Source organism: Theropithecus gelada, chromosome 7a, assembly GCF_003255815.1.
Source record: "Theropithecus gelada isolate Dixy chromosome 7a, Tgel_1.0, whole genome shotgun sequence".
NCBI classification, from domain to species: Eukaryota; Metazoa; Chordata; class Mammalia; order Primates; family Cercopithecidae; genus Theropithecus; species Theropithecus gelada.
In genome coordinates this window covers 472,012-485,467 of record NC_037674.1, presented here as the reverse complement: position 1 = coordinate 485,467, position 13,456 = coordinate 472,012, and the positions used below count along the sequence as shown (strand labels likewise).

The following is a 13,456-nucleotide window of genomic DNA, read 5'->3' as shown; positions in this document are numbered from 1 at the left end:
AAAAAAAAAAAAAAAAAAAAAAAAAAAAGACTAATAGCAGTAGCATAGTAGGCAGAAATGGATCTCAAAAGCTACAAGCATACAAAATTTCCAAGGCACTTCCAAATTAATCCTATGAACAATTTACTTGGGTCAGAAACTGATGTGTCAAAACATGGTATTTTAATAAAATATGTTCTAATGGCTACTGAAGATCATTAGATGTTTGAACAAGGGTCTGTTCTAAAGCTAAAAGTAATTATGATATAGAAACCCAATCACGTCTTCAAGAGTGAAACACAGCTTTGTCCTGTGCCCGGCAATACCATAAGTTGGTTTTATGAAACAGTCCACAGTAGGTACAGTTAGTTCTTTCAAGAGACAGAGAAAGCCAAGGTGTAAGATTGTCAGAGCACGAGACAGACAGCGGCCCAGGTGCAGGCGGTCACACAGGAGGCACTGACCATGGAGTAGGCAGCATCGTCCATGTCCTCCACCACCTCCTCATCAGAATACTCGTCGGACACTGTGTCTGCATCCGAGAGCTCCGTGACCTGGACGTCGGAGTGGTCCAGCAGCCACCCGACCAAGGCTTCCACACCTAAGAGAAGCACACACAGCCCACCACAGGCTACTGTGAACCAATAGTCCTGAAGCAGGAACCCACACACACGCAAGCAGAGGCCAGGAAAATGAAGTACCAGGCAAGCCGGATGCATTCCCGGAAGCACCGGTGAGAGACTTCAGCGCAAACTCGATGTTCCTTCTGGGAAATCCCATCTCCATGAGCTGCACCACAATGGGCAGGGCGGGAACGGGAGACTGCTTGCGCCTCTTCACTCTGGCCGGGCGGATGTGCTGCACGGCGACAGGCGTGGTGGCCTCACTGGAGCTGCAGTCTTCAAATCCTGGGCTCGAAGGGTGAGTGGACTCCACAGCCAAGCACTGGCACACAGCCAGTGCAGCAGCCTAGGCAGACAAGAGGGTCCTGGGAGGTTTGGGAAGTGCCCTCGGCTAGCTTACACAGTCTAGGAACACAGGGGTGATGGCCTTCTATTGTGAACTGCGGTATGCAAGTCTAGAAAGCCCACATTCACATGTGCGTTTTTCAGTGAGTTCCTAAAACATGTTAGAAAATGACAAAGCCAAGTTTCGCAGTTTAATGCAGAGAAAATACTTGGTGGTAAAATAACTTTCCTGTTTCAGCAGACAGAGAGCCTACTAAATTAGCCAAGTATCAATGTCCATTAAGGAAAATGTCATCACAGCCCTAAGCGAGCAGTCACAGGGGCTTGAGATGGGAGCAGGGAGAAAGGCATTCCCCCCGCCTTAACTGGGCACGGTGGTGACCACAGGCACCTGTGTTTTAGATAGGCCAGAAATGACACAGGACTCTCATGTACCATTAAACCAACCCCCAACTATTCAAGGGTTAAATAACCACAGTGAGGTTAAACAAGGTATTACAAAATAAGAGAAATAAAAGAGTATTAGTTGGGAAACACACTGCAATGAATCAGTGAACATCTAAACTGCGTCTCTGCAGCTGGGAACTCCCCACCGACAACGCAAACAGCACTTCCCCCATCTGTCTGCAACTCTCTGGTCCCCCTCCCGAGCTGCTCTCATAGCACTGACTTGCTATTTTGTTAAACTGACCATGTGAGAGGAAGGAATCAGGAAGAAACCGAGGACACTGTGGAATCCCCCAGTGCTCAGAAGTATCAAAGACTAGGGTTCTGCAGTGAAGTCTGGGTAACTTGGAAGTGACAGTTTTCATGCTAAAAGTTTAAAATTCAGAGCCAGATTGAGCCAAGAGTTCTGGTTCTGATAATGGGGAGTTAGGGTGCACTGGACCAACCCTTGGCTGATAATAATCATGAACTCTGGATAAAATATTCTATAAAACTGCTTGAGGGCACTGGAGAATAGCTGAAGCAATCAGCAATAAAATGAGCACAACCTGTGACGCAGAGAAGCCTGCAGGCAAGATGCACGTTTAACCACAGACAGTGCACCTTCCTGCACTGCAGGGGCTGGGGTCCAGCCTGCCAGAGCAACCAGAATGCGAGGGAAAGCCTGCCTGAGAAAGAAACCGCAGAGGGAAAACCACAAAATGTTCAGACGAACTACCCACTTATCTACAGCTGAATCTCAGCTGAAGCACCTCTGAAGAGCCTGGCTCCGCACAAAGGGACTGCTGGAAGGTTGCAGGGGCTCCCTGGCTGCCCAGGGCCAGGACAGCACCTGAGGCTCAAGCTCAACCAACTAGAGGTAGGGAGGAGAATGTCAGAGCTTCCAGTGAAGCCCAGAAGAGATTCTAAATCCTTGAGAATTAAGGATTCACAACCAGGGCTAAGGGCATATAAAAAATTATCAGAAACCCTAGCACCAAGCCACCTCAGGATCAAGGAGTGCCAGGTACTGAACTGCCTATGAGAATAAAACTCCCCGTTCGCCAGAGGAGGAACTCAGAGTCAATACAATGTAATGTCCAAAGAGTCCAGAATGAAATCAAAATTCTCACATATGTGAAGAACCACCACCAAAAACTGACTATAATCAAGGAAAAAAAAAAACTGCAAAGAGCAGCACACCAACAGGTGGGCAGACATTAGAATTAGCAAACAAGAAATTCAACATAACTATCATATGTTTTAAAATGTATAGTAGGCCGGGCACGGTGGCTCAAGCCTGTAATCCCAGCACTTTGGGAGGCCAAGACGGGCGGATCACGAGGTCAGGAGATCGAGACCATCCTGGCTAACACGGTGAAACCCCATCTCTACTAAAAAAAAAAAAATACAAAAAACTAGCCGGGCGAGGTGGCAGGCGCCTGTAGTCCCAGCTACTCGGGAGGCTGAGGCAGGAGAATGGCGTGAACCCGGGAGGTGGAGCTTGCAGTGAGCTGAGATCCGGCCACTGCACTCCAGCCTGGGCGACAGAGCGAGACTCCGTCTCAAAAAAAAAAAAAAAAAAGTATAGTAAAAGACAGATTTGGCCAGGCGTGGTGGCTCACACCTGTAATCCCAGCACTCTGGGAGGCCAAGGTGGGTGGATCACGAGGTCAGGAGTTCAAGACCAGCCTGGCTAACATGGTGAAACCCTATCTCTACTAAATATACAAAAATTAGCTGGGCGTGGTAGCGGGCACCTGTAGTCCCAGCTACTCAGGAGGCTGAGGCAGGAGAATCACTTGAACCCAGAAGTCAGAGGTTGCAGTGAGCCGAGATCGTGCCACTGCACTCCAGCCTGGTGACAGAGCGAGACTCCAGACTTAAGGGATGAAGATGGGAACTGTCAGAAGAGATATAAAACTATTAAATGAGAGTCAAATGGAAATAAGAGATGTGAGAAATATAAAATAAAGTATTTCTTGGATGGACATAACAGATTAGGCCCAACAAAGCAAAGCATCTTGACTTTTCAAACAGATCAAGACAAACTACCCAAGCTACTAACAATGAGAAAAAAGACTTTCTATTAAAATCCTAAAAGGAACTCACTAACAATGTAACAGATGTATAAGAGTATTTCCAGAAAAGAACAAAAGGAGCAAGATGGGGGAAAAAACAATAGTCAAAAGTTTCCAAATTTGGTAAGGGAACAAAAATCAAGCCAAAGATGCAAGCAGCTTAAGCAAATTTCAAGCAGGATGGTGGGATGGGTGGGGTGGGCCACCACGGCCTACATGAGCCCAGCTCAGTGAAACTGCAGAAAACCAAAGATAACAGAAAATACGAAAAGCAACCAGAGAAAAAAGACATTTCATACAGAAGAAGAAATAAGAACAACGACTTTCCATCGGAATCCATGGAGACAAAACAGCGGAAGGTCTCTTTTCGGTACAACAGTCCTTCGCAATTCCTGAAAGACAACTCTGCGTGGCCTCGAGGTGTTAACATTCGGCATCTCCCAGCATGACCGCAGGCTGTGCACCACCCCACGTGCTCTCAACTTGCTCAGCAAGTTGAGATAAAGTCTTCTCTTTATCTCTGCCAGGGAGGCTGGAAACACAACCAGGCCCTTTGAAATGAACCTTCACCTCAGAGGTTCCCAGACCTGAGAAGCAGCTGGAGTTCGGAAGAGCTCATGGCCAACCTCCTCCCTTCCTGCCCACACTCGTCTCTTGTTTTCTCCCTTTGCACCCCCCACCATCTTTCCAGCTCATTCTAGGACTGGGGGAGGGCTTCCACCTGCCCAAGGCAGAGGCTGCCTCACCTGGACCCTTGCTTCGAGAAGGGCCCTGCTCGCTGAGGGTTTCTGTTAGGATAATTTCTGACTGCCAAACTGAATACTGACAGTTTTATTTTTGTCTTTGATATTTTATCCAGATTTTTAATGTATTACGCAGCAAGAAAGATTTTGGAACATCTCTAATCCTCTATGTTGCCAGCCATGAAAGCTCCCATCCCTCTTACACTCAATCACGTGGCCTCTTCTGCGGGAACAGCCTATAGCCCTGACCGTGCGCCTCGCCACTGCCCTCACCTGCTCCACAGCATGGGGAGAGCTGAGAGGCTGGCAGCACCAGAGCACACCCAAAGAGGCTCCTGAGTGAATGAAACAAACAAGCGGGTGCCAGAGTCCTGATGAGCCTCTTTGAGTAACTCTACTTCCTGGAAAAAGATCCCTTCATGAAGATGTGAGCATTACATGCTGCATCTAGTTAATATTTTTTAATGATTTACACAAATCCAAAATAAGGTTAAACTTCAACCCTCTCCATCTTTAGTATTATAATTTTCTGCAGACTATGCACAAACATGGTTAAAACCTAATGCATCATTAGAATTATTTGCATACTATCATTTAAAATTCAGAATAGATCCTTAAGAAAGTATACATCTAGAAAAAAATTGTTCACAATTTAGTACTGTGGATTAAAAACTGTCAAGGCTGCCTGATTGTACCTCAAGTTCCTGTTTATCAAATATGGCCTTCACAGGAGACGGCTGGGTGGCCGAGGCCAGCAGCTGCTGCAAGAGGATCATGGGGGGCTGTGGCCCTTCAGGAGACATGTCCCCAAGGTCAGGTGATGCCACTGCTCCATCATCTGAATTTAAAAACAAAACATATGTAAGATTGTATTTTCAACTGTGAACACCACTTTACTGTTAAAGAAAATGCATTGAGCATGTTAAATCAGGTATGACTTCTGCCTCATTATGTGATAGAAAACCAAAATCTTCAAGGTTCAGACATCAAACAAAAATTAGACTCTAGGCCAGGCGCGGTGGCTCACACCTGTAATCCCAGTACTTTGGGAGGCCGAGGCAGGCGGATCACGAGGTCCAGGAGATTGAGACCATCCTGGCTCACACGGTGAAACCCCGTCTCTACTAAAAATACAAAAAATTAGCCAGGCGTGGTGGCGGGCACCTGTAGTCCCAGCTACTCGGGAGGCTGAGGCAGGAGAATGGCGTGAACCTGGGAGGTGGAGCTTGCAGTGAGCTGAGATCACGCCACTGCACTCCAGCCTGGCCAACAAAGTGAGACTCCATCTCAAAAAAGCAATTATTAGCTGGGCGTGGTGGTGCGTGCCTGTAATCCCAGCTATTGGCAAGGCTGAGGCAGGAGAATTGCTTGAACCAGGGAGTTGGAGGTTGCAGTGAGCCGAGATCACGCCACTGCACTCCAGCCTGGCAACAGAGGGAAACTCCAACTCAAAAAAAAAAAAGAACTAGACTCTAAACCACTTTCACTGCCTGCTTTTGGTCTCTGTCTGTCCTTCATTAGGGCATCTGTCTCTTAGAGCCAACAAATGCTCCTTTCCAGATTTCTGCACTTGGTCTGATTCTTTCTCTTTTTCTTGAGATGGAGTCTCACTCTGTTGCCCAGACTGGAGTGCAGTGGCACAATCTCAGCTCACTGCAACCTCTGCCTCCTGGCTGAAGCAATTCTCCTGCATCAGCCTTCCCGGTAGCTGGGAATACAGGCACACACCACCACGCCAGGCTAATTTTTCTATTTTTAGTACAGATGGGGTTTCACCATGTTGGCCAGGCTGGTCTCAAACTCCTGACCTCAGGTGATCCACCCGCCTTGGCCTCCCAAAGTGTTGGGATTACAGGAGTGAGCCACCATGCCTGGCCTACACACTCTCATGTTCACTCAGCTTCAAACCCCAACACAGACACATCCCACGTGCATATTTCTAGCTGTAGCTTTTTTAGCTAAGCCTTGTTGAGATCATTAAGTGACCCCAATTCCAAATGTGTTATGTGCTCAGGGAGATGGCTCTTTGTTATGAGTAGCTTTAGGTGCAGCCTTTAGGACTCTGTTTGACACAGCCCTAGGGAGATTCACTGCCCTGAAGCCCACTGCACACAATCTAGGTACTCATCGAGGCACTCACAGCATTTGCATGTACCGGTTTCTTCAGTGACAATTTCGGCTAACTAGACCAGGGGCTGGAAATCTTTCTCTTAAAGGGCCAGAGAGTAAATAGTTTAGGCCGATGGGCTGTACAGTTTCTGTCCCAACTCCTCAGCTCTGCCACTGTAGAGCAAAAGCAGCCAGAGATGATGTGTGAACAAGTGGTGTGCCTGTGTTCCCATAAAAATGTACAGAAACAGGTGCACAGCAGTTTTGCCAATCTAGCTCTGTCCGGAGTCCCTGCTCGGCCCAAAGCAGCCTTGATAAATCCTGATTCAGGTCTGCGGTAACTGCTCCCTGGGCTGAGCGCAGAACAGAACAGCCAATCCAATTCCCGGGCTCCAATCTCTCAGTCTCTGCAACTGGGAAATCTTCACGTTCCCTACAACCTCTGCTATTGATTGATTCTATGCTTTCAATCGCTTTCTTTCACCCTCAGCAGGTTTTAAATTAATTTCATAGCATCCTCTCCTCTTAAGATTAAGAAACAAACCCACAAACTCCACATTCTACTGGACTTGCTTATTTTTTTCAAACGCACTACTCACTATTCTCCCCTCAACTCAAGCTTGAAAGAGCAGGCATCTTCCACTTTTTGCTGGTTCCCCACAGTTGTCATCTCCAAAACTACACCATCACAGTGGATGGCACCCTCCTTCCACCAGAACCTTCTTTCCGTTTTCATGCCTTCCCCCTCATCACCTGACACAGGAGCAAATCTCCATCTCTGTCATCTCTCGTTTCAGATACTCCTATACCTTACTAGCAGCTGTATCACCCGAAGGTCAATGCTTACCATGTGGCCCCTACCACGGCTTTCCAAGTGGGCCTCAAGTTTCACCCTGGTCTCCAAGGTACTCTGTAACAGGATGTCAACCACCCGTCTAGCTTCAGCCCCACCACTCATCAACAAACCCTGGGCTCCACGCAAAGCAGAGCTGCTCAACACGCTTCCAAAGACTCACCACTTTCACTCCTGTTCCTCCTGGCTCCACCACCAGCAGAGGCTTGTCTGCCGGCATGTGTCCGCCACAGCCTTCAAAGGCTGCCTGTGCAGTGCTCATCTGCCACTGGCTCCAGAGGCCTGTGGAACCGCTCACACACCTCACCGCCCCCGGCCCCGCGGACAGACAGAGGCCTGTGGAACCGCTCACACCTCACCGCCCCCGGCCCGCGGACACACAGAGGCCTGTGGAACCGCTCACACCTCACCGCCCTGGGCCCCGCGGACAGACAGAGGCCTGTGGAACCGCTCACACCTCACCGCCCCCGGCCCCGCGGACAGACAGAGGCCAGTGGAACCGCTCACACCTCACTGCCCTGGGCCCCGCGGACAGACGGAGGCCCGTGGAACCGCTCACACCTCACCGCCCCCGCGGACAGACGGAGGCCTGTGGAACCGCTCACACCTCACCGCCCCCGCGGACAGACGGAGGCCTGTGGAACCGCTCACACCTCACTGCCCCCGGCCCCACGGACAGACAGAGGCCTGTGGAACCGCTCACACCTCACCGCCCCCGGCCCCGCGGACAGACAGAGGCCTGTGGAACCGCTCACACCTCACCGCCCCCGCGGACAGACAGAGGCCTGTGGAACCGCTCACACCTCACCGCCCCCGGCCCCACGGACAGACAGAGGCCAGTGGAACCGCTCACACCTCACCGCCCCCGCGGACAGACAGAGGCCGGTGGAACCGCTCACACCTCACCGCCCCCGGCCCCACGGACAGACAGAGCTATCTGCATTTGCTTCCTCTCCTCATCCAAACTCCAGAGAGCAATGATCACAGAAAAGAACTTCTCCCCAAAACACTTAGCATAATGTCTTTCAATAGTAGGTGATCAAAAAACGTTTGTTTTTTTCTATTAAAAGTGACACAAGCTCATTCTAGAAAACTAGAGAAATATAAAGAAAATAAAGACAGCCAAAATTCCACCAAAGATTACTGTGTCACTATTTTGCTAAACAGATGAACTATGGCATATCTATAAACGGATACACATAGCAATGTGCTTTTCTGTTTACTTATCATTTTCATGTTTCCATGGCACTAAACATATACAGCTAGCCCTCAATAGCCATGGGTTCTTCATCCAAAGATTCAACAAACCACAGATCAAAAATATTGAGAAATAAGTAAAACAATTCTTAAAAATACAATTTTTTAAAAAAAAATAGTTAACAACTATTTACATATCATTTTATTTATTTATTTACTTATTTATTGAGACAGAGTCTCGCTCTGTCACCCAGGCTGGAGTGCAGTGGCGCAATCTCGGCTCACTGCAAGCTCCGCCCCGCAGGTTCACATCATTCTCCTGCCTCAAGACTCCCGAGTAGCTGGGACTACAGGCGCCCACCGCCACACCCAGCTAATGTTTTGTATTTTCAGTAGGGATGGAGTTTCACTGTGTTAGCCAGGATGGTCTCCATCTCCTGACCTTGTGATCCACCGGCCTCGGCCTCCCAAAGTGCTGGGATTACAGGTGTGAGCCACCGCACCCGGCCACGTATCACTTATATTTTTAAAGTATTTGGGAGAATGTGCATGGGTGATATGCATATACTACACCATTTTATAGAAGGGCCTTAAGCATTAGTGAATTCTGGTGTAACGGGGGGTCTAGGAACTCATCCACATGGATACTGAGGGAAGACTCTATTATGGACCATCATTTTGAATGGCACCAAGATATTACACTGTATGGATACACAATATAAGAATGGGTATTTTGGTGTCTACAGTTTATCAACATAAAAACAATACCAAAAAGGAGGCCATAACGACATTGCTGAATACATTATTTACTTATTTTTTTGAGACAAGGTCTCACTCTGTCGCCCAGGCTGGAGTGCAGTGGCACAATTGCACTCCGCACACACTGCAACCTCTGCCTCCCGGGTTCAAGCAATTCTCCTGCCTCAGCCTCCCAAGTAGCTAGGATTACCGGCATGGGCCACCACTATGTCCCGCTAACTTTTGTTTTTTTTCTTTTTTTGAGACAGAGTCTCGCTCTGTCCCCAGGCTGGAGTGCAGTGGTGCGATCTTGGCTCACTGCAAGCTCCACCTCCTGGGTTCACGCCATTCTCCTGCCTCAGCCTCCCGAGTAGCTGGGACTACAGGTGTCCGCCACCATGACCGGCAAACTTTTTGTATTTTTAATAGAGATGCAGTTTCACCATCTTGGCCAAGCTGGTCTCGATCTCCTGACCTCATGATCCGCCCACCTCGGCCTCCCAAAGTGCTGGGATTAGTCATGAGCCACCATGCCCGGCTGGTGAACATATTATCTTTACATGCCTCTTCGTGTGATAAAGTCCCACAGAATGACTTGCTGTATCAAAGTATATAAACACATACATGTATGAATTTCAAAGTCCGTCTCATTTCTTCAGACGCTTATCAGATGGCTACACCAACTGAAATTCCCAGCAGCAGCGTGTTCATGGAGTGCTGCTTCATGTGCATCTGAAGAACCAGCGTAGGTTCTTCTTGTTACAATACAGGTTCTATTTCTATGGTCTGGGGTGCAGCCTGGGAGTCTGCATTTCTAACACATACCCGTGTGCCATCAATTTTGCTGACCCATGCACCAAACTTTAAACGGGAAGGCATGAAAATATCTTTTTCCCTCCCCACCCACCAGATGCCCTCTGTCTTGTCTTATAAGATGATGATGACAATTTTATCCACAGTTGGTGGTTGCTAGGCAGGCCACTTGTCTTTCTTGTATATTTATAAGCCATCTATGTCCATTTTTATGAACTGATTGTTCACATCCTTTGTCTACTTTCTACTGCCTTTCTTATAAAGCTTTAAGAACTTTTTAAAAAGATACCTGTATGAACAGTTCCAGTTTCCTGAACAGCTGGCTGAGACAGGATCTGCCGCAGTTTATCCTGGTGGGAGAGCAGCGCCTGACCTGCTTTCAGGATGTATAGCTTCAACTGCTGGCACCGCAGCAGGTCCAGGTCCACTTGTCCTGTGGAAGGAGAGATCCAGTGAGAAGGGCGTGCCCTGCTCAGACTCCCTCAGCAAACCTCCGCCACATGGCAGTGAGTAACATTCTGCCCTTCAGGAATCCGCCCACCACACACTGTCTGTGACAACGGGCTCGCCTTTCCCAGTGTTACACTCGGCGCTTCTGGGTAAGCACCTTCTGCTTCCTGGGTCTTCCTTCCCTGCTCTCCAGGCACCTAACTTGATGGGACGCAGGATTCAATGGTTATACACAGCACCATGTTAGCTACTATTAATATGAGCAAATGTTCCCCAAGTTGCTGAAGTTTCAGCCGCTTTCACTCTTCTTCTAAGACTCCTCTGAGAGAATCTGTCGGCTCTACTAGCTCTTTAACTGATGAAGATCGCAGCAATGCCCAAGGCTTATCTGATAGCAGACGCCACAGAAGCAGCACAGAGAGCATGGGGTGGGAAGGAAAGAGGGCCACAGGTGCCACTCGGGCACTGGCTCGACTTAACTGGCAGACAGGTTTATTCACCACGATGGGAAATGGCAGCTACTAGAGAAGGTCAGCTGAATTTCGGATGTGCTGCGATTTACATGCACTGCACCTCCAAGCAGAGATGTGAATGGGAGATCCAGAGTTGAAAGTGCTTACATCATAAATGCTAAAGCAGCAATCGTAGGTCTGTGGGAGCAAGAGGGGAGAAAACTCAAGAAGGGTGGGCAGAATATGCCACAGTTATGGGTGAAGCCACGAGAATGTCCAGGATATAAAGAACAAGCAGAGAGAAGAACTCCCTAGGAACACAGAAAGAAACTCGGGAGAGCTGCATTCTAGACCCAAAGGAAGGCAGAGCCAAGCAAGGCTACAGTCTCAGCCACTCTGAATGCCACAAGCAAGCCAGGTGGCTTCCAGCACAGAGGCCCCTGGATCTGGCAGGGAACAGGCCACGAGCCATGGTCCAACAGGGTGACTGGGCCATAGGGCCCTGGGATGGAGGGGAGGAGAGAAGAAGTGAACACAGACTTTTCTTCTGGGATAAAGGGTGACACTGAGAAGAGGGTGTGAGCCATGGGGTTCTTTAAGTGTGACTCCGAGCATGGTGACGAAGGCTGACTTGAAAACAGTCATTACCACGAACACAGGGTTACACTCCCAACTGCAACTCAACAAATGGTGAGCCCACGTGAACCCCAGGACTTTAGCAGGCCCGTGAACTCACTCGTGAAAGAACACTGTACAAACAACATGAATTTAAGACGGCAGCTATTTCATCAAGCAGCACCATGTACTGACCTGTAAAGGCCTGTTTAGTAGATTTCTTTATTTTGTGCTTTTCTAACTTGCTTCCAGCGAGGTTCACCAACTGAGCCCAGACAGACAGCATGGGCTCTGTGAAGGGCAGGTTGTTCACATTAAAGGCCACAGCAGGGAGCTGGAGAGGACACAGAAGCTGTCAGCATGCGGCCAATATGACTAACAAATGAAACGTTCTGAAAGTCATCAAAACCATGGGCTTAATCCTGAAATGCCACACATACCCATAAGCCTTTTTAGAGCTGAGAATAATCATTTTTTAAAATGATATTAAAGGCAAGATACATACATATAGTAAGTATAATCTGCATTAATTTTTCTTTACAAATCTGTCAACAATAATTACATCAGTATGGTGGTTACTATCTTCTCAGGTATTTTCTATATACTTCAAGTTTTCTACAACATGTATATATTCCTATAAAAATAAAAAAGAGTACTTTATAGAAAATATAGTCAGGCCAGGCACAGTGGCTCACACCTGTAATCCCAGCACTTTGGGAACCCAAGGCGGGCAGATCACCTGAGGTCAGGAGTTTGAGACCAGCCCGGCCAACATAGTGACACCCTGTCTCTACTAAAAATACAAAATTAGCCAGGCGTGGTGGCACACACCGTAATCCCAGCTACTCAGGAGGCTGAGGCAGGAGAATTGCCTGAACCTGGGAGGCAAAGGTTGCAGAGAGCCAACAAGATCGTGCCATTGGACCCCAGCCTGTGACAAGAGCAAGACTCTATCTCAAAAAAAAAAAAAAAGAAAAAGATATAGTAAGATTGCACTTGGGCTACATGAAAATAATGTAAATGGCTCCTTCTCTCTGTGCATCCCTGATTCACAGGTTGACAGTAGCTGCTACATTAAGTCATGTCACTCAAAACAACTATGCATTTTCTACATGAAGAAAGGTTGTTTTTTTTTAAAAGGAAACATGTTTAAGTTTTTTTAAAACTTGAGTTGTTCAATAAAAAGTGAACTTCATAAATTCACATTTTAAAATAATTAGAACTACCTCATAGATGCACGGTACCTTCTAGGTTGCTAAAGCCCTCGTGTCTCTGAGGCTGAAACACACACGAACCACTGCTTTAGGTGCCCTGTGAGACAGGCCCTGCTTCCCACAGAAGCGCAAGCTCACATAGCTTCCTGGAAGGCAAACTTGAAGTACCAGAATCAAGTTCTTTCAAATGCTAGTGGTGGTGCCCGGTTCTAGCGTCAAGCTGAATCCCCGTATCGTACAGTAACCGAGCACAAGTTCACCTACTGGTTTCAGCTGACTCAGTGGGCACACGCGACACGTCCGCATGTCGGAGAACTGCACGGTGATTCTGCCCTTCGGGGTGATGCGAGTCACGGTGCCTTCTCCAAACTCATCGTGCACAACTTGGCCGCCCAGGCGCAGGCGACCATCGATGCCTCCAATCACAGCCAGGACCGCCATGAGGCCCCCCACTTCAGGGTTCTCGGAGTCGGGGAAGTAGTCCTCTAGCTGGGCCTAGTGCAGACCAAACAGCGAGCTCGACCAGGGACACGCACGGGGCTGCCCAATCCTTACGGGTTTACCATTCAACTAAATTAATTCTGAGCGCACAAACCCACCCCTTCGGAAGGCCTTCCTGCAAAGCTGTGGGTGACGCAGCGGAGCTGGGAGTTGATGTACTTGTTGATGAGCCCGTTCCACTGAGTCAGCGAGTGCAGCGTGCGCAGCAGCGCCACCACCTCCTCCGCCAGTGTGCTGCTGTGCGTGGCGGTCAGCGAGGCCTGCGGGCGCGCCCTGCGCCGCCTGGGCGTGGACTCTGCGGAGGAAACAAGGGGAGG

At 48.6% G+C, this 13,456-nt stretch overlaps 1 protein-coding gene across 1 annotated transcript in view; it reads right to left on the bottom strand.

Annotated features, from left to right (window-relative positions):
* LOC112627419 (E3 ubiquitin-protein ligase HERC2-like) overlaps positions 1-13,456 on the bottom strand; it is a 213,049-nt gene that overhangs the window by 89,652 nt on the left and 109,941 nt on the right. The window contains exons 21-27 of the mRNA XM_025389651.1: positions 13,238-13,434; positions 12,903-13,133; positions 11,620-11,758; positions 10,197-10,340; positions 4,893-5,035; positions 681-948; positions 444-580 (exon numbers count right to left, since the gene is read on the bottom strand). Of these exons, the coding sequence (XP_025245436.1) occupies positions 444-580; positions 681-948; positions 4,893-5,035; positions 10,197-10,340; positions 11,620-11,758; positions 12,903-13,133; positions 13,238-13,434 (1,259 nt within the window). The remainder of the gene's footprint in view (positions 1-443; positions 581-680; positions 949-4,892; positions 5,036-10,196; positions 10,341-11,619; positions 11,759-12,902; positions 13,134-13,237; positions 13,435-13,456) is intronic.